Raw genomic sequence first — 20,454 nt, 5'->3', positions numbered from 1 at the left:
CCACCAGCTGGGCACTCCGGGTGGGGATACTGAGGCACAGAGGGGTCGGGACTGGCCCAGCTTTCCTGGCAGCTGCTCACCTTCCCTCTGCTCGCCAGGCTGCCCCACCTGCAGGTCTCATTATTCCTCCGGCTACTGCCGTGTATGTGCACGAGTGTGTGTGCCTCTGTGGGTGCACGTGTGTGTGCATGTGTATGTGCATGCACATATGTGTGAATGAGTGCTTATGTTTGTGTGAGAGTGTCTGCAGATGTGTGTGAAGATGTGAGTGTGTAAACTGTGTGAGTATATGTGAGCCTGCGTGTGTATGTGTGATGTGTGTGGCTGTGTGCAAGCCTGTGCATTGTGTGTGTGTGTGTGTGTGTGTGTGTGTAGGAAGATGGGCAGGAGGAAAACCTTTGTACAGGGGGAATGATATGTGTGTGTGTCTTTGTGAATATGTGTGGGTGCATGTGTGCATGTGGGGTGAGTGGGTATGTGTGTGTGTGATAAGTGTGAATGGGTGTTTCTGTGAATGAGTACCTGTCTGTGTGACAGCGTGTGCAGATGTGTGAAGGTGAGTGTATATGAGTGTGTGACTGTGTGTGCATGCACGTGTGTTTGTGAATGAGTATGTGGGTATGAGAATGCAGATGAGCCTACGTATGATTGTACATGAGTGTGCACAAGTGTATGAATGTGTGTGTATGTGTGTATGAGAGAGAGAGAGAGGCCTGGCTGCTGGCACAGGTGAGGTCGGTTCTCAGGGCTCCCAGGGTTCCAGTGTGGAACCCCTCTATCCCACTGGTGTGAACCCCATGTCCACTGCCTGTGAGACACTGACCCCGGCAAGGAGCCAAGGATCAGCCTTTTGACCTCTTCCTGGTGGTTCCGGACACTCGGGGCTGTAGGGGCGGCGGGGGTGGGGGGGAGATTAGGGGCATCTGCAGAGCGTGCAGGCAGGGGAGTCTGGGAGGTGGCTGCATGACGGAGCACAGGTGAGGCCCTGGGTTTGCCCCCAGCTCTGCTAACAGCAGCAGGTGAAGAGCAGGAGGCAGTGGGTTTGGGGGAAGCCGTCGCCAAGGGAATACGGAGAGCCACTGAGAGTCACCCCCTCCTCAGCCACCTCCTCACCTCCTCTCTGAGGACGCAGGAACACCAGCTGGGTCCTGACCCCTGGGCCTCTGCCCTGTGGGGGGCGAGGGAGGGGGTCCTGGCTGGGCAGGCAGCCTGGAGCAGGGCCCTTCTGCAGCACTTAGAGACCTCTGCAGATGCTGGTGCTGGGGAGCGGGAGGCCTTCCCGAGGGGTCCAGGAGAGACCCCCCCCAGGACTTGTTTTCTTTAGGGGGGACCCTGCTCGGCCGTGCTCAGGGATCACTCGGGCGGGCTCGCATGCCGAGCAAGGGAGCAGAGCAAAGAGGCAGAGCGTCACACGGGATGCCGGATGCTCCTGGCCAGCGTGTGCGAAGCAAGCACCCTCCTGGTTGTCCTGCCGGCCCCATTATCCGTAGAAAGGGGATCCAAGGGGCTCTGCAGGGGTAGGTGTACCTTGAGAACCCCCAAGCCCTGGCGCCCTCCTGTTTCCAGGCCTCTGGGGAAGGGGCTGCTTTAGGTACCTCCTTAGAGACCAAACATGCGTGTTCCTGGGACTCCCCATCTTGGACCTTGTTTGCAGCCTCTCCGGGAAGGTGCCGACAAGACTACTTCGATGGGCTCCAGAGAGAGCTGTGGGGGCTGGAGCGGTAGCACAACGGGTAGGGCGTTTGCCTTGCACGCGGCCGACCTGGGTTCAATCCCCAGCATCCGATAGGGTCCCCTGAGCACCGCCAGGAATAATTCCTGAGTGCAGAGCCCTGTGCAACGCTGGGTGTGACCCAAAAAGCAAAAAACAAAAACAAAGAGAGAGAGAGAGAGAGAGAGAGAGAGAGAGAGAGAGAGAGAGAGAGAGAGAGAGAGAGAGAGAGAGAGAGAGAGAGCTGTGATGTGGGCACCCAGAGAGCAGGGCTCAGTGGAGCGGGTAGCTGTGGGTTGGCGGTGCCGAAGACGGTGTGACGGGGGAAACTGTGTGCCTGCAGAGAGGGAGGGTTTTTGTGTGGCCCGTTGCTGGCTGCGGGGCCGGCCTCATGCAGAAGCCGATTGGTGTTGGCTGCAGTCAGACTGGGACGGAGGCGAGGGGGAGAGCAGAAACCTTCCCGAACCCGAAGCTCTGCAGGAGAGATATGAAAGAAGACCCCCATTCCGAAAGAGAACTCAGTGGGCTGGAGCACAATGCTTAGCATGTGGAAAGCCTGGGTTTGAGCCACAGTACTGCATGGTTCCCCGAGCACTGAGCCTCGGAGCACTACTTTGGTGTGCCCCCCTCCAAAAAAAAAGACAAAAAAACTAATTAAAAAAAAAACCCAAACCATTCATTCATGCCTCCTCCTATCTCATTTAGCAGGACTCACCCCAGGCAGCGGCTCAAGGAAGGACCAGAACTAGCGTCCTTGCAGTGTCCGTGCCAGTGCTGAATGCCCGTGTCAGCGGGACACGCTCCCGGTGCGGTGTGCAACCTGCATCTCCGCACGTGGCGACCTATTCCCTGGTGGAGGGACAGTTTCCCTCCCGCTGGAGTTGACTAGATTGATGTCTCCGGTGGATGGGGGGTGGGGGTGGGGGGGAGCCCGGCTGGAGAGGGGCTGTGCAGTGCCCCAGGAGAGTGGGGAGGGCGCGCTCTGGCTGACGGCAGGGGACAGGTCACTCTGGGGTGTGGGGTGCCGGCGTGGACAGCCCACGTGTGTGTGTGTGTGTGTGTGTGTGTGTGTGTGTGCCTGGTTGCTGAGCATTTTGTTTTGCCAAGTTACTCAAGCCAAGAAAACGGTCTCAGAATGCCTCTCTGGGTGGGGCCCTGTCCTGGGCGTTTTGTGTGTTTATATGAGTTGGACCGAGTGTCCTGGCGTGCGTGCATGTGTGTGTGTGTGTGTGTGTGTGTGTGCGTGTGTGTGTGTGTGTGTGGCTACGGAAGGGGGTGGAGCCGTGCCCGCTTTTCCTCTTCTGGAACACTGCAAAGGGCAGGGTGGCTGATTCACCAGCCCCACCCACCCTAACTTGGTCCAGCCAGAGGCTGAGCTGAAAGAGGAAAGTTGTTTTTAGGGGGGGGGGCATGAGATGGAAGGGTGGGGGAGAACTGAGACAATGCCGTGGGGGGTGTGAGGGGGGCGTGGGGGGCCGCAGGCTTTGCTGAATCCTCCAGAGGGGCCGCCCGGGAGCCCGTTAGGCTCCAGAACCTCTTTGCTTTTCCTTTCCATCATGGAGACCCCCAAAGTTTTGTTCCAGGGCCCAACAAGATAGGAGAGAGAGGAGAGGAGGGTGGGCTCCCGGGTGGGTGGGGGGCTGGGGGGGCCGAGCCACTGTGGAGCAGAAGGAGGCGGGTGGCGGGTGGGAGGTGGATTCTGGGCTCAGGGAGGGGGCAGGGGAGGAGGAAGCGGGAAAATGCAAACCAAATGTTGGCCCAGGGAACGGGCAAGAAAAACAGCCTCTCGCAGGAGCCCGCAGCAAGGCCCCTTTCGGAAGGGCAGGAAGGGCTGGGACAGATGTTTGGAGAAAGAAAGAAAGCAAAAAAAAAAAAAAAGAGTCAGAAAAATTGGAACGCAATCCCCCGCCTGGGGGCCGGGCCACCCTCCCGGCCGCGGCCGGTCCTCTGCCCTGTGCCCAGTGTGTTAAAGAGTGTGGGCGCCCCGAGCCAGCCAGGGGACCTGGGGGTGGGGGAAGGGACAGGCCAGGAGCTGTTGGCTCTCCTGCCCGGGCTCTGTCTGTCCGTGGGGGGGGCGTGGGGTCTGGGGTCCCGTGTCCAGGAGCTACTTGTCTGCCTGCTTGCTCTCTCTCTCTCCCGTGTCTCTTGCAAAACAGGGCTTGACACTCCCCCCTCCCCACAACCACCCCCCCCAGCCACCAGTGGAGCCTGGGAGGAGGGAGGGGAGGAGGGAGGGGAGGAGACTGGACAGGGGGGTGGAGTGGGGGAGGAGGAGGCAGCGGGGCGCGAGGCCCACAGATGCTGCTGGCTGAGTCCTAGCTAGCGGCCGACTCAGCTGCCTTCTTCCCGCTCCTCTGTGGAGGCTGCTTGCAAGCCCCCCCCGGCCGAGAGACGGGACCCCCAAGGATGACGTGGATCTGTCTGTCCTGCATGCTCTGGGTAGGTCCAGCTGCTTGAGCAGGGAGGACCCCTGTCCGCGCCCCCCCCCTCCCTCTTTCTTCCCTGCTTCCACCTTCTCCTTAGACTGCGAGCCTGGGCTGGGGCAGTGGCGGGGTGGGGGGCTGAGGAGGGGGGTCTCTGCTGCTGATGGGATGCACCCCTAGCAGACTCTCCCGCCCCCGCCCTGCCCTCCAGCCCTGCTCAGTGTGCGGGACGCAGCCCTGTGCACCAGTGCTCCCCACCCTGCACCCAGCACAGGCCAAGGGCGCTGAGGAGGTGGGAGAATAATCCCACCCCAGGCTGCGCGGGCATCCTTCACCCCTCACACGCCCGGCTCCCGGCTCGAGCTAGCACTGGACGGGGGGGGGGGGGGAGACGTGGTCGAGGGCTGGGGGCAGGCGATATTGATCAGGAAACGGCCGAAGACCACTGGATGGAGCCCAAGCCCACTGGGTGCCCATCACTTTTGTCCCCTTTCAGCTCGTGCCATCCTGTCCTTCAGACCTGCCCCCTCTCCCCCGCCGCCCCCCCACCCCACTTCAGGAGGGTGCGTGTGAGGGTGTGTGCTGGGGGGCCATCCACCGAGGGAGGAAAGAAGCGTCCAGACCACTGTGGGGCAGAGGCTGCAGGGAAAGGAGGTGGGGGGGTGGCGGCAGGGGAAGGCTGGTTGCTGCGAGGCAGGGTAGGGGGTGGGGGGGCAGCAGACCCCAACCTCAGAAACCAACTCCCAGGCTGTCTGGGCTGGCTGAAGGCATGCGTGAGGTCAGGGGTCAGGAGGACGAGGAAGCCCCCCCTCCACCCCAGGCTGAAGTTGGTGTCAGGGCGCGCCAGGAGAGTGATGGCTGGTTTGGGGGAGGGGGCTTCAGGCCCGGGATCCAGATGTGGCCTTTCCTGGCCTTTGCGCCGCCGTTCCTGCCCCAGGCCTCAGAGCTGGGCGGCCAGTGCCTTCGGAGGTGGGGGGGGGGGGCGGCAAGGAAGGCACCGGCATAGAGGGGCTTTGGGTGGAGTGTGGGGCTCAGGCGGAGAATCAAAGGTGGGGAGGCAGGGGCTGAGTCAGCGAGGGACGTGTTTAGACCCCCCAGCACTGAGGACGGAGGCTGCCTCGCTGCTGGCCCAGGGTGGACATCTGGGTGCTGAGGCCTTGGCCAAGTTTATCTGTCTCTGCGGTGTCCATGGAGGAGGGGGAGGGGAGCTGAGCCGGAGGGACGCAGGGGTGGGGGGGGCTCCCTCCCCAGATGTTTGAGGAGAAGGGACCCACCCCCTCCTCCCTCCTGCTGCCAGAGCCTCTGTTTATCCCTGGGGCGGGGGGGGGGGCGTAGAGTGAGGTTGGTGGAAGGGGCGCAGGCTGCAGGGGTCTCTGTAGCCCACCCCCCGCCACGAGAGCTGAGAGGGTCCTGCCGACAAGGGGGCTCCCTGGGCATCTCTCCGCCCCTCTCCTCCCTGCTTTCCCGCCTTCTTTCCTACCCACCCCAGCCCTCTGGCACCCCTAGCTCTGTGCCCAGCAGACTCTTGTTTATTTTCTGTGGGGGGCCGCACTGGTGATGCTCAGGGCTTATTCCCAGAGAGGCTCAGGGGGCCTTAGGGGATGCGCGGGATCAAACCCAGCTCGGTCATGTGCAAGGCAAGCATCCTCCCCTCTGTCCTATGGCTCCGGCCCCTGATGAGGTTTTGTTTTGGGGTCACTCCTCGTCGTGCCGGGCACTGTCCATCTGCCCTCAGGATCCCCGAGTCCGCTGTGCCATGCTCGCTCAATGATGCTGCGACCCTCCCTGGGGAAGAGGCTGGTGGGAGAGGGCTGGCAGGGGGTGGGGGTCCCACAGGGTCTTTCCTCCCCCCCAGCCCCGGCCTGGGAGGGCCGGAGAGTCTGGGAAGAAAGAAGGCCGTGGACAGAGCGTACTTCTAGCCCCCAGTGAGGTTATTTTTACCCCAGGTGGGCGTTGCTGCCCCTTCCCCCGCTTGTAGTGAGTTGGGGGGCTGGGGTGGGCGTGGAGGGCAGGTGGGAAGGGGGTGGTCTGCCTGGAGGCCTTGCCAGAGGCGTCCGAGTCCAATGCTGGTAACTGTCTGTTACCAGTCGGGCAGTTTGGGGTCGAGCAGTTCCCTCCCGGAGCCTCAGTTTTCTCTTCTGTAGAGTGGGGCGTCTCCCACACACACCCTGCCGGGCTGGGGTGAGAATGGAGGGAACTTTGGGCTACGGGTCCAGGTACCAGGCACGTGGTTGAGGCTCAGCCAAGGCTGCTCCCTGCCCTGCTCTGCACCTGCTAGGTTTCCCAGGCCTGAAGGAGGCGGGTGCGGGGATCCCTGGATGGTTGTGGGGGGGTCAGGCCCCAGCTCCGAGGGACCCAGTTATTCTGGGGCCGAGAACTGGCTGGCTGTTCAGTCTCTGTGAGGGAAATCAAGGCATCAGGCTGGGTGTGTCCGTGCTTCTGGGTGGGGGTGTGTGTGTGGGGGGGGGGGGCGGAGTCCTCAGTGTTCATCTTGAGAATGGGACATCTGGGCAGGGCTGGTCTTTACTTGCCAGGGGTGTCCAGTCCAGCTGTGTCCGTTAGCAGCCGAGGTGCTGGCTGTGAATTCTGCAGAACTCAGCTTTTCTCCGCGGACACTCTCCAGCGTGACGCCTGTCACCTTCTTGTCACCACTGAGGGTCCTTCCTTCAGGAGGGGCTCCCTGGTTCCCAGGGCCTGCACGGGCCGGGGCGTCTGTGCATGGGGCAGAACTGCAGGCTGGGCTGGGGGCCCCGGGCAATGGGAGTGGAGGCGGGGTGGAGGGGATTGCCCTGAGTGTGTCACGTTGCCCTGGGCTGCTCACCCGACTTTTCTGGACCTCGCAGGCCTGGGGCTGTTGTTCTGGGGTGTCTGTGCCCCCTGGCCTGGAGGCCTTCCTGGGGGAGCCCAGCCCGTCCTGCCCTCACCCGTTCCTGCCTCGGGGACCCGAGTCTGATGCTTCGGCTTGAACTTGCTCTCTCTGCTGTTTCTGACAGCAAAGCTTGGCCCCCTGGGGTGGCCTGATGTGCGGGAACTCAGCGGGGCGGTAGGAACCGTTGGAGCAGCGTTTCCCAATGTGGCTGACACCTCCTGGGGCGGGGTGTCACCTGGCCGGTGGGGGGAGGCAGGATTATAGCCTCAGGTGCTAATAGGAAAATGCTTTCCATTTTTTTTTCTTTTTGGGTCATATCCAGCAGTGCTCAGAGTTTACTCCTGGTTCTGTGCTCAGAGATCACTCCTGGTGGGGCTCGGGGACCCTCTTGCACTGCTGGGGAATGAACCAGTGTCGGCCATGTGCAAAGTGCCTTACCCACTGTCCTATGTGTCTCTCGGGCCCTGGATGTATTCCGTTGTTCACTTCAGGAAGGTACTCTCTAGGGAGGTACTGAGTGATTTTTCCCCCTAATAAATTTAAATTACATAATTATTTATTTTGGCTTTTGGGGTCAAACCTGGCGATGCTCAGAGGGGGGTTACTCCTGGCTCTGCACTCAGGGATCACTCCCGGCAGTGCTCAGGGGAACCATTTGGGATGCCGGTAATCGAACCCAGGTTGGCAGCGTGCAAGGGAAACACCCTCCCCACTGTACGGTCGCTCCAGCCCCGTTTTAATATATTTTTGGTGATGATTTTTTTTTGAGGGGGAGAGAAGGGGGGTAATGGGCAAAAGAGGTTCAGAAACCTCAGGTCTAAGTTCTGAAATAAAAGTCTCCCTCTTGCACACTTTTTCAAAATGATGTTGGAGGGACTGGAGGGCAAGTACCAAGGGGACAGCACTGGTCTTGCCCGTGACTGACCCAGGTTTGATCCCTGGCACCCCCTATGGCCCTGCCAAGCCCACCAGAGTGATTCCTGGGCTTGGAATAAGCCCTGGATACACCATCACACCATCGGGTATGGCCCCCAAATAAAAAAAACAAGAGATGTGTTGGAGGCATCACATTGGGAAGAAGTTCCCCTTTCTCTGCAGGGGCCAGAGGAGGGGGCAGTGCAGGCTGGACGGGCGTGGCTAGGTCCCTCTGGGCCCAGCCACTCGGGAGCCGTGTGAGCTGCGGGCAGTAGCTTCCTGGCACTGGTCTTGACCCCCCTTGCCTGTCAGGGCCGTTCACTCTGAAGTGACCCCATACCTGGGGACACTGGAAACTGTCGCAGACTGGGCAGTCCTCAGGGCTGGAGGGTCTGGGAGGGTGTTCTGGGAGGGCCCGGGTGTGATCTCCGGTCTGCAAAAAGGGGGGACAGAAGGACATCCTGGGAGCTCCAGAAATGTTCGTCTGGTCATCGGCTGGGGCATTGTCAAGGCCATACTGCAGCCAGGTGGAGTCGGAACCAGAACCGGAGTGATAACACAGCGGGCAGCATGCTAGCTTTGCACACGGAACCACCTGGCACCCCATAGGGTCCCCCGGACCTAGCCCACCAGGAGTGATCCCTGAGTGCAGAGCCAGGAGTAAGCCCCGAGCACAGCCCCCACCAAACAAATAAACGAAGGAACAAATGAATGAAAAAAGAGCCAGAACCTGGGTCCCCTGGTCACCTTCTAGAACCTTCCATTCCAGGAAAGCATGTGGGTGAGTGCAGGCCTTTCCCCCAGGGTCACTCTCACTGTGATCAGATGCTCTGCTGGTGGCAGGCCCTCCTGAGGGGCCCTGCTGGTCATGAGCTCTCTGGGCTTCCCCCATGAGCCCAGTGTCCCTTGGGGCAGAAGGTACACCGCGGGGAGGTGACCAGCTAGCACCTCCGGGCTCCTGGCTGAGTGTTCTTGAAGGGAGGGACAATTTGGGGGGCACTGCCACTCTGGGGCTCGGGGCTCGGGAGGAAGGGGCCATCTAGCTCCTCTAGTCCCCTCTAAGGCACTCCCAGCCCTCCGCCCCCCTCCCCCCTGCACTGTCGTTTCACAACTGGTGACAGAGTCAGTCCCTGCCTCTGCAGGAAACTCGCAATCGATATAAAAAGGGGGGTGTTAACAACAGAGGGTGCTGTGAGGACTTTCAGGGGGCACCTGTCCTGCACGGAGGGGGAGGCAAGGTATCAGGAAGAGCGTCTCAGGGAAAACTTGGGTTGATGTGTTGATTTTTGGCTCGGGGGCCACACCTGATGGTGCTCAGGGCTTGGTCCTGGCTCAGTGCTCGGGGCTAACCCCTGGTGAGGCTCAGGGGTCCCTCTAGGGTGCCAGGGATCAAACCCAGGTCAGTTGCGTGCAAGGCCAGTGCCCCTTCCTCCACTGTGCTACGGCTGTGGCCCCAAGCTCCTGAACTTTGATATTTTTTTCTTTTTGAGTCACACCCAGCGATGCTCAGGGGGTTACTCCTGGCTTTGCACTCAGGAATTACTCCTGGCAGTGCTTGGGGGACCATATGGGATGCCGGGGATCGAACCCGGGTCGGCCGCGTGCAAGGCAAACGCCCTACCCGCTGTGCTATCGCTCCGGCCCAGAACTTTGATTTTTTTATCGTTGTTTTGGGGCCACACCTGCTAGTGTTCTGGGGTTCCTCCCGGCTCAGGGCTTGGCAGGCCATGCCCCGGGGGTGCTGGGGGGGGGGCCTGCGATACCAGGGGTGCTCGGGGAGGGGGCTGTGGTACCAGGGCCTCCCACCTAGAAAGCCACCCCTAGCTCTGAGTTCGAAACTCAAGAGTGAGCGTGGACAGTGGGTGGTCGCCACAGGGCTGCCCACCCTCTGGAGGTGCCCGGGCCCACCCTCGGGCATCGTGGTGCGGGGGTCTCGTCGAGGGCCTGCGCCCCCCGCCCCCTGCTCCAGCTGGGCTTGTGGTATGACACAGCTAGCTCCTCACTGCTGCTCTGCAGGGCGGGGTGCAGCCAGCCTTCCTGGGTCCCCGCCTCCCACCGACTTTCCCAGGAGACTGCGCTGTGGGAGCGAGAGCACATCGGGTGCGGTGCTTCCCTTGCGCGCGGCTGACCTGGGTTCTAGCCCGGAGCCTCCGTCAGGAGTGATCCCTGAGTGCAGGCCTGGGAGTGAGTCCTGAGCACCAGTGGGTGTGACCCAAAAACACAACCAAAAAGAAACGGGGGACGCGCGTCTCCCAAAGAGCCAGTGAGGGAGAAGGTGGTGGGTGGGTGGGTTTTGTCAAGTCAGGAAACTGAGTCAGGGGCTGAGGATGACTGGGTGCGAGACCCTGCCCTTCCCAGGCCACTGTACTCCCAACATTGGGGTGGGGCAGCAGCACTGCCCCCTGCCCTCTGCCCCCTGTCCTCTGCCCCCTGTCCTCTGCCCTCTGCCCTCTTGCCCTGCAAAGTTCAATGCCTCCTCAGAGTTCAAGCACTTTCTGGCCCACCAGCGTCTCCATCTGTGGACTGGAGGACGTGGGCCCCTGGAGTTTCTCCCGCTGGGCGGCCAGCTAGAGTGGGTGGACACGTGAGCCAGGCGGGGACTGACTCATTCCGTTGCTGTCTCCTGCTTGTCTGGGGCTCACCCTTGGGCTGCGACATGGGGGGATGTGGACGCCCCCCTGGGGTGTCAGCCCAGCACACACGGGGGCCAGCACCCAGATTGGAGTCCAGGACCTCTGAGCTGGACGGGCACAGGCCCCACAGCTCTCCTGGATGGGGGCCTCACGGTAGCCTCGGGTGGTCGGTCACTGCTATTCGCCCATTGACCAGATCAGTAGCAGTGAGGCAGAGTGGGGTGGGGTGACTCAGGGGTTCCCAGGCTTGCAGGGGAGAGGGGATGGCGCTGCAGATTGTACAGGGTGAGGGCGGGCACATGGGGTGTGTGTGTGGGTAGGGGGGAGCCAGCAGCCTCCAGCGTGGTGAGCTCACCCAAAGCCTGCCCCCTGCCCGTCCATCCCAGACTGGGAGGGAAGCAGGGGAGCCAAGGTGACAGCCAGGAAAGGGGGTAGGGGTCTCCCTGAGCCTGGGGGGGGGGCGTGGTGGTGACGGGGGAGCTGAGGGAGATGAGGCCAGAGCATGGTTCTGGTCCAGGCTCTGAGTGACCGTCAGAGCAAGGTCACGCGAGGGCCAGATCCAGGGAGGGAGGGGGTGGCCAAGGGGGCATGCTAAGTGGTGGGGTGGGGTGATGGTCGGCGCTGCAGAGTGGCCCAGAGCCCCCTGAGGGGCGGAGGTGAGCTTCTCACCAGGTGGGGGGGGGGCTCTTGGGGAAGACCCCCTGAGCTGGAGGAGACCAGCTTGCGTGTAGACGGAGTGCAGGCAGGGCCTTCTGCGGGGCAGAGGACACAGAGTGGCCGTGAGGTGCCCTGAGCAAGGACGAGGCACAGCCCGAGACTGGCTCCGGGTCAGTGGGACCCTGGGCGGCTGTGAGTGGGGAGGGCCCTGGGGTCCCCAGAGGATCCCCACGGCAGGGAGGGGTCCTCCCCCTCGTGGCTCAGAGTGTTTCCAACGCTCGCTGCACATCTCCTTTCCTTTCCTGCTGGGGCCCCGCCGGGCAGTGCTCGGGGCTGCCTCCTGGCCGTGCACTCGCGCACTCCTGGTAGAGCTCGGAGGGGTGGGAACCGGGGCCAGCCACGTGCAAGGCCAACGCCGTCCCCCACCCCGTGGAGCCCTCTGTCTGGCTCAGCCTCCCTCCCAGGGCGTTGGGATGTTGGCTCGTGATGACCAACAAAATAGGGGCCCCGGGACGGGAGGGGGGGGAGGCAGCCGAGGTGGACCCGGCGTGTGTCAGAGGCAGAACGTGGCTGGGCTGGACAGGAGGGCGGAGGCCAGGGAGAGGCTGAGTCACTGCGATTCTGGCCTCTGACAGAGGAACGCTTGGGCCAGCCGGACCCCAGCTCTTAGAGGGGGCGGGTGTGCAGAGGGGACATGGCAGGGCCCTGCCCTGACTGGTCATTCCCCTCCAGGGGCTCCCGGGCTGGCAGAGTTGTGTCCTGGGTGTTTGCCGCCCTCCCCTGCCCTCCCAGCCTCAGGGGAGAGGGGAAGCCAGGGGTGAGTGTGTGTGTGGGGGGGGGGGGTGGGGAGAGACATTTCTCGAGAAAAGGGTGGAACTCAGAGCTGGAGGACCCCACGGGTCATCACCCCCCTTCAACCTTCATTTTTATTTTTTGCTCTTTTTGCGGGGAGGGTCACACCCAGCGATGCTCAGGGTCACTCCTGGCTCTGCACTCAGGAATCACTCCTGGCAGTGCTCGGGGGACCCTATGGGATGCTGGGGATCGAACCCGGGTCGGCCGCGTGCAAGGCAAACACCCTCCCTGCTGTGCTATGGCTCCGCCCTCCCCCCAACCTTCACCACCCCGACTTTGGCTCTGCTCCAAGCTCAGGGAGGAGCCCAGAGACCCTCCCCGGGGCTAGCAGCTGAGCCAGCAGGGCCGTGCCCCCTCCAGGCTGGGACTGAGGGGCAAGGAGCTGGCAGCCGGCTTGGCTGAACCGGGCGGGGTCTCTGGAGGGCCAGGGAAGCACCCGATGCTGGATGGGCATCGAGGGGAAGGGTGACTTCCGGGCTGGGACCCTGCCCTTGGCAGGTTTCTCTCTGGGGGAGTTGCACAGAGGCTGGGGAGGTGGGAATACCCCCCCCCACCCCACATCTGCCCCAAACGCTTCTCCACCCTCCTCCTGGGCTTGTTGGCAGGTGCTGGTCCAGCCACGAGGGGCGGCCGGTCGGGGGCCTGCAGGCAGTTGGGGGTGGGGTAGGGTGGGGTGGGGTGGAGTGGTGGTCACAGCCCACAGCATCGCCCTGCCCTGGTCCTTCCACCCCTGAGCTGTTCCAGATGATGTTCCGAGAGTTTGTTTTGGTTTTTGGGTCCCACCCGGCGGTGCTCAGGGACCTCTCCTGGTGGGGCTCGGGGGACCATGTGGGGTGCCGGGGATTGAACCCCTGAAGGCGTCGTGCAAGGCAGAGGAGTAACACTGTAGTAACCTCTCTGGTTCCTGTTCCTGGATTTTATCATCACTGTTGTTGTCGTTGTCGGGGCCACAGCCGGCGGTGCTGGGGGCCCACTCCTGGCAGTCCAGCAGGCTATGCCTGCTGCTGTTCTGGGCTTCCCCACAGCTCGGTGCTCCGGCTCCTTACCACAGTGCTCTCTCAGGGTGACAAACATTCAGACTGTGCAGGCAACTCACCAAGAGCACCTCGATTTTTAAGGGGGACAAGCTGTGCCGGCCGGCGGGGCCACTGATGTGGGCTCGGCAGAGCCGTTCTGCCAGGGAGGGGTGATGTCGCCCTCGCCTCCCCTCCCTCTCTCCGGAATCCCAGTGAGTCCCCTGCAGCTGCCCCCCCCACCCCCGCCGTCCGGTCCCTTCCTAGCAAACTGCTCTGTTGTTTGCCGCACACTGTCCACACCCAGATGGCCTGGGCCAAACCCTCCATTTTTATCTGGGGCCAAGAAGGCCCGAGGAAAGCTGCTGATGTTCTCACAGTCGCCCGTCTAGAAAACAGGCTTTAATTGAGAAGAAACGTTTTGGTTTTATACTCGCCACACCCAGCGATGCTCAGGGGTTACTCCTGGCTCTGCACTCAGGAATTACTTCTGGTGGTGCTCGGGGGACTAGGTGGGATATCAGTGATCAAACCTGGGTTGGCCAGGTGCAAGGCAACCCCCCTTCTTGCTGTACTATCTCTGCAGCCCCTATTTTTAAGTGTATTTGGAAGGGGTCAGAGATAGCACAGTGGGTAGGGTGCTTGCCTTGCATGCAGCCAACCTGGATTTGATTCCCAGTACCACAGCCTGAGCAGACTGTATCACTGTATCACTGTCATCCCATTGTTCATCGATTTACTCGAGTGGGCGCCAGTAATGTCTCCCTTTGTCCCAGCCCTGAGATTTTAGCAGCCTCTCCTTACTCGTTTTTCCCCACGATTGGAGGAGGCTCTTTTCAGGGTCAGGGGGAATGAAACCTGTTATTGTTGCTGTATTTGGCACATTGAATATGCCACAGGGAGCTTGCCAGGCTCTTCCGTGTGGGCAAACTAAGCTGAAAAAAAGTTTAGTTTACAACTAAGCTGTAAATCCTGAGCACAGGTGGGTGGGACCCCAAACAACAACAACAACAACAAAAACAAAAAATACAAAAAACAACAAAAAAACCAAAACAAACCAAAACCCTTTTTGAGGCGGCTGAAGCGAGTATAGTGGGTCGGGCACTTACCTCACCTGCAGCTGACGTGGGTTCCACCCCCAGCATCTCATCCTATGGTCCCCTGAGCCCCGCCAGGAATGACCCCTGATTGCAGAGCCAGCAGTAAGTCCTAGCCCCCAAACAAACAAATTCAAGTGTTTTGCTTCTTTGGGGCTGCCTGCAAGGCTTCCTCCTGGCTCAGTGCTCAGGGGTCACTCCTGACGCCGGCTGCAGTGCCGGGGGTGACACCAGGGACTGTGCATTCCAGGCAAGTACCTTCATCCCTGGACCTAGAGAACAGGCCCTAGAGACCCTCTTCTGGAAGTTTCTGCCAGGGACTGGGCCAGGGGAGGGGATCCTTGGGGGCCTGGCGAGGCTGCAGATCTGAGCTGAAACCCTGTGTCTGCTGTCTGGGGGGGTGGGGGGGTGGGGGGCAGGTTTTGTGAACTCTGACTTCACTGGGGCTGGGCGGTCAGCAGAATGGAGCTGGGGGGAGACGCTGAGTGTTGGCTTTCGGGGTTCCACCTGCCCCCCACATCTGTTGGCGGGGCAGCCGGCTCCCCCTCTGGGAAGCCCCCTGCCCCGCGTGAGCTGTGGGAAGGAGACTTTGCATTCCTGGGATTGGCTTTGGGGTGCCGGCGTAGCAGGGATAAGCTGGGCTCGGGCTGTGCGGCCGGCCCATGGTGGGGGGTGGGGGGGGAGGGGGAGATGCAGAACGTGTCGGAGATGATTGGATTTTAGCACTTCCTGTTGGTCGCCGCACCCCACAGCCCTTCCCTTGAACCCCAAGTCCCCTCTGCTCCCGGGCTTTCTCCTCTCCTTTGCTGGTGGCATTCCAGCTCCAGAACACAGGCGCCTGTGCCCAGTCTGACCACTAGGAGGCGCTGCTGGGCTGCTCCCCCCCCCCCCCCCCCCCCCCCCCGCACCTTAGCCCTTGCTCCCCACACCCACCCCCTCCTCCCTCTCCTTCCGCCCCTTCGTGCCCTGACAATCTCTGACTTCAGGAAAGTTACAAATAGGGTCTTCATGGGTTTCGTTGCCGGGTCCACGGTGCCAGGGAGCAAACCCCCTTCCTCCACATGCGAGGCGGGCAGCCCGCTCCTGGGCTACATCCCGTACCCCCTCACCCACCACACACATACACTGACGAGGAGTTTATTTCCCTTGAGCTCACTGGCCAGTACGACAAGATTCTCTGCCCCCTCCTCCCCACCAGGAATTGTTTCCCCGTGAGTGCTTGCTTCTGCTTAAGCCAACCAGGGAACAGACGTGAACCCTCATTTGTGCTCGGACCTCCTGAAGCTGCCCCAGTGGTGGGTACCCCGGGAGGGCATGGAGAGGGACCCCCACTCCTGTCAGAGCACCCCTGAGCTGAGCACCACCTCATGGTTTGCTGTGCAAAGCTCCCCCTCTCCCTCCTGAGCGCTGTCCTGCGCCCCTGTAACTCTCTGCCCTGCACCCCTGTAACTCTCTGCCCTGCACCCCTGTAACCCTTCCCCGCACCCCTGTAACTCTCTGCCTTGCACCCCTGTAACTCTCTGCCTCGCACCCCTGTAACTCCCTGCCCCGCACCCCTGTAACCCTTCCCCGCACCCCTGTAACTCTCTGCCTTGCACCCCTGTAACTCTCTGCCCCGCACCCCTGTAACTACCCCGCACCCCTGTAACTCTCTGCCCCGTGCCCCTGCAACTCTGTCTTGCACCCCTGCAACTCTGTCTTGCACCCCTGCAACTCTCCTGCCTCAGCTCTTTCCCTGTTGGCAGGAGCATGCGGGAGTGGTGCTCTCTTTCCATCGTACCCCCTTGGTGGGGTGTGGCTTCTGTGCTGCTCCCCATTCCTGGGGCTTCCCGCGGTGATATTCCCAGAGAGGGCCCCCTGCCAGGAAACGTTGCCCCCTCCCCATCCCATCCCCCCGCCCTGCCCACCTTGTAGTGGCGAGCACCATGCAGCCCCTTATAAAGCCTTTTCCTTGTCAGACTTTCCATTCATTCACGTCTTGCAGCTCTCAGCCAGGGCTCGGGCGGGCCTGGAGCTGTGCTCGGAAGCTCAGCCTGGAGCTGTGCTCGGAAGCTGTAGCCTTGCGGGGCCCCTGCAGGCTGGTGCCGGGTCCTTCAGTCTGTCTGTCTCGGCCAGGTTCTGTCTGACCGCTCACACTCCCAGTGCAGCTGGCTGGCCTCTGTCTTTGCCTCGCCTGTATCTGGGGCCTTTCATCCCGTCAAACTCCGCTGCTGTTTTTCTTTCTTCCTGTATTTCTTTCTCTTTTTCTCCTATTGTCTGTCTCTGTCTTTATCTCTCCCTTCTCTGTCCTTCTGTTTCTTTGTCTCACCCGCCACCTGCGGCCTGTGCTCACTGCCCCCATGTCACCCTCCACTCCCCCTTTCTCCATCTCTTGATCTATCGTTTATTTTCTTTCTCTTTCTCTGTCTCTCTATCTCTCTCTGCCTCTCTGTCTCTCTTTCTCTGTCTTTCTATCTCTCTGTCTCTCTTTCTCTGTCTCTCTGCCCCTCGCCTCTCTCTCTCTCTCTCTCTCTCTCTCTCTCTCTCTCTCTCTCTCTCTCTCTCTCTCTCACACACACACACACACACACACACACAGGATCTTCTTTTCTGGCTCTCGCTGTGTTTCCATCTCTCCTCCGCCTGTGTTTTTTCTCTCTGTGTTTCTATCTCTGTCCCGAGCGGTGTCTTCAGAGAGGACCTGCACATTCTGTCTGGGTTTGGGCACAGTCTCCTCCTTCTCGTTTGACCGCATGAGACAGGGCCAGGGTGGCAGTACAGCGGGCAGGGCACTTGCCTTGCACATGGGGCCCCTGAGCACTACCAGGAGTGATCCCTGAGCACAGAGCCAGGAGCCCACCCTGAGCCCTTCCGGGTGTGGTTCTCCAAACCCAACAGACAACATACACTAGACACTCTTTAAGTCCAGACTTGGGGGGCGGGAGTGATGGCACAGCGGGGAGGGCATTGCCTTGCATGCGGCTGACCTGGGTTCGATCCCCGGCATCCCATATGGTCCTCCAACCACCACCAGGAGTAATTCCTGAGCACAGAGCCAGGAGTAACTCCTAAGCATCACTGGGTGATGCAAAAAAAAAAAGTCCAGACCTGGGTGGATGGGGAGCAGAGGGCAAGAAAAAGAGACTCGGGGGGCACAGTTCTCGCTGGGCAACAAGGGGTCTGAGGTGCTGCCTTTGTGTGTGAGTGCACATGTGTGTTTTTGTGTTTGTGTGTGTGTGAAGAAGGTGGCAGAGTACTGTTTGGGAGAAGAGAAGGACATGAAGCTCTTCGAGGCTGGGTGGGCACTGAACGTGGAATTGAACCAGGGCACAGGAAGGGCACCTTGGAGAGTGGCACCGTCTCAGCACAGGGCTGACTCCTGCCTGACTCCACTCTCTGACTCCTACCTCTGCGCAGGGCTGATTCCTGCCCCAGCAAAGGGCAGACTCCTGACTCCGCACTCAGGGATTATTCCTGGCAGTGCTCGGGGGAGCCTATGGGATATCAGGGGCTCGAACCCAGGTTGACCTCATGCCAGGCTCCCCTCCAGACAGTGAGGAGCCCCCAGCCTGATTCAGGGAGTGTGGTCCAGGGACCCCTGTGCAGCTTAGCGCAGCCCCCACGCGTGGCTCATTGCATTATTTTCCTTCCTTGCGGAGCCCAGGATGGAAGCCATGGTCTCGTGCATGCAAGACGGCACCCTGGCCCTGAGCTACACCCCGATGGAGAATCATAGAGATACACCTTTTTTTTTTCTTTTTGGATCACACCCGGCGATGCACAGGGGTTACCCCTGGCTCTGCACTCAGGAATTACTCCTGGCAGTGCTTGGGGAACCATATGGGATGCTGGGAATCGGACCCGGGTCGGCCGCGTGCAAGGCAAACGCCCTCCCCGCTGTGCTATGGCTCCAGCTCCACAGATATACACTGTAAGGGGTGTTTGGAGGCTGCTCTGGCACAGGGCCTGGGGGGGACCGTGTGGTGCTGGGGGTTAAACCCAGTCTTGCCTCACACTGGCCCTTTGAGCTCTTACCCTGTGGTTCTAAAGGGCCACCTGAGGGAGCCCAAGGGTTGAGTCTGGCCCTACACTGTCCAGAGGGGGCACTGCGGCCAGTGGTACAAGTGGGGTGACGAGCAACAGGGCAGCTCTGGCAGTCGGACCCCCAGAAGGACGGGATCACCAACCCGCCGCTCACCTTTAGGTGGTACAGGAAAAGGACATGGTGACCTGTTGCTGACCCCTGGGGTCCCATTGTCTGGGTGTCAGGGCGGGTGAGTACACCTGTCTGTGGGGGACGCCCTCACCCACTTCTTAGTGGAACCGCTATAGGGGCTGTGGTTTGTCATGAGCCGAAATGTCATTTAACCACACGTTCAGCATCAGAGCTGCAGAGTGCTAACCTGGCAGGACGAACCGTGGGCTGACAGCGGGCACAGCAGGCATTTTCCTTGGAGAGCTATTGATGCAGACAACTGCGAGGGAGTGTATCAAGTTGTCTGCTTTGAAACTTCAGAAATGAATGTGAAAGCGTCAGAGAGATAGTACTGCAGGGAGGGCTTTTGCCTTGCATGCAGTAGACCTGGGTTTGATCCCCGGCATCCCAGATGGTCCCCCAAGCACTACCAGGAGAGATCCCCAAGCACAGAGTCCGTGAGCATCGCTGGATGTGCCCTGTCCTACCCCAAGCCCCCACCTCTCCCCCAAAAGAGAATGAGCATGTGCCCTTGACTGTGAGTAAATGATTTGGGGACCAGGTGGATGGAAGCATGAAATGAGGGGCCAGTGAGATGATCCAGGCGGTAAAGCCCTTACACAGTCACTTGGCTCACAACCCTGATTTGATCCTCGGCCCCATCTATGGTCCCCAGAGCCCTACCAGGAGCGATCCCTGAGTGCAGAGCCCGGAGTCAGCCCGAGTACCACCAAGTGCTCAAACAAACAAACAAACAAACAAACAAAAAAAACCCTTAAGCATTTTTCTAACAGAGGGAAGAAATGGCTGCAAGGCTGGGAGGAGCCTGTGCCCCGGAGACGGAGGTCTCGAGCCGTCGGACCCCTAAGCACACCCCACTGAGTCTATCCATGCTCTGGCTTGCCCCGGACACCTTCCAGGAACAGGCCAGGAAGGGATGCTCCCCTCGCCTCCGCCCGGCCCCGCCACCTCCTCCCCAGGCACCCCTGGCCTGACTGGCTCCTCCCCTTGAACCCCCAGCCCCAGCCCTGGCCGGACCCCGTGCCCCCCCAGGCTGACCACTGTGCCTCTGTTTCTGCAGCCAGAGGACCTGGAAGCCCCCAGGACACACCGCTTCAAGGTGAAGACCTTCCAGAAGGTGAAGCCATGCGGAGTCTGCCGGCAGGCCATCACCCGGGAGGGCTGTACCTGCAAAGGTGAGCGGCAGGGGGCCCAGCTGGGGGCTGCAGCTCTGCGGTGGGTGGGACGGCGGGAGCCTGCCGTGGCTCCCCCTCTGTCCCTGGTGTCCTGACGGGTGTTGGTCCTCATTGGGAGCAGGGAGCGGGCAGGGGTGTGGGGGTGCGGATGGCCTGTGGAGATATCAGAGGGTTCTGTGGATGCAAAAGATGACCCAGTGTGGCACCCGGAAGGTGTGTGGTTGGCATGTGGTTGGCATGTTGCTGGTGTGTGGTTGACGTGTGGTTGGCATGTGGTTGGGATGGCCTGGTTGGCACCCAGATGGTGTGTGAATGCTGTGTGGTTGGCATGTGTTTGGCAGGTGTTTGGCATGTAGTTACGATGTGGTTGGCGTGTGGTTGGTATGTGGTTGGGATGGCCTGGTGTGGTACCCGGTTGTGTGTAGATGGTGTGTGGTTGTTGTGTGTTTGGCGTGTGGTTGTCATGTGGTTGAAATGTGGTTGGCATGTGGTTGGCATGTGGTTGGGATGGCCTGGTGTGGTAACCTGGTGGTGTGGGGTTGGAATGCACGTGGCCTTTGGTTTTCATATGGTGGAAGTATGGTTGGCATGTGGAAGACATGTTGGTGGCATGTAGGCAGGGATGAATGTGGCTGATTTAGGGAGGAATGTGGTTAGCATGTTATATGTGACATGCAGGTGACATGGGCAGCATGGTGGGGGGGTGCTTGGTGTATGGAGGGCATGAAGAAGGCATGTGAATGCTGCAAGGGTGGGTCTGAATGGGGCGTAGTCCACCTTGGCGAGGCCTGCAGTTGATATGTTGATGTGTGGGTGGACTGTGGGGGTCCTGTGAATGACACATGGCAATATGTGGTTGGCATGTGGGGGCATGAGGAAGGTTCATGGCTGGCCTGTGGATGGGGTGTGGT

General features: G+C 60.7%; 1 protein-coding gene across 1 annotated transcript in view; it reads left to right on the top strand.

Annotated features, from left to right (window-relative positions):
- The first annotated feature begins 4,127 nt into the window (after positions 1–4,127).
- TNS1 (tensin 1) overlaps positions 4,128–20,454 on the top strand; it is a 241,668-nt gene continuing 225,341 nt past the window's right edge. Inside the window, 2 exon segments of the mRNA XM_055123162.1 lie at positions 4,128–4,150; positions 19,429–19,543. Coding sequence (XP_054979137.1) covers positions 4,142–4,150; positions 19,429–19,543 — 124 coding nt within the window. The 5' untranslated portion in view covers positions 4,128–4,141.

Source organism: Sorex araneus, chromosome X, assembly GCF_027595985.1.
Source record: "Sorex araneus isolate mSorAra2 chromosome X, mSorAra2.pri, whole genome shotgun sequence".
NCBI lineage: Eukaryota > Metazoa > Chordata > Mammalia > Eulipotyphla > Soricidae > Sorex > Sorex araneus.
This window is presented reverse-complemented; position numbering and strand designations above follow the sequence as displayed.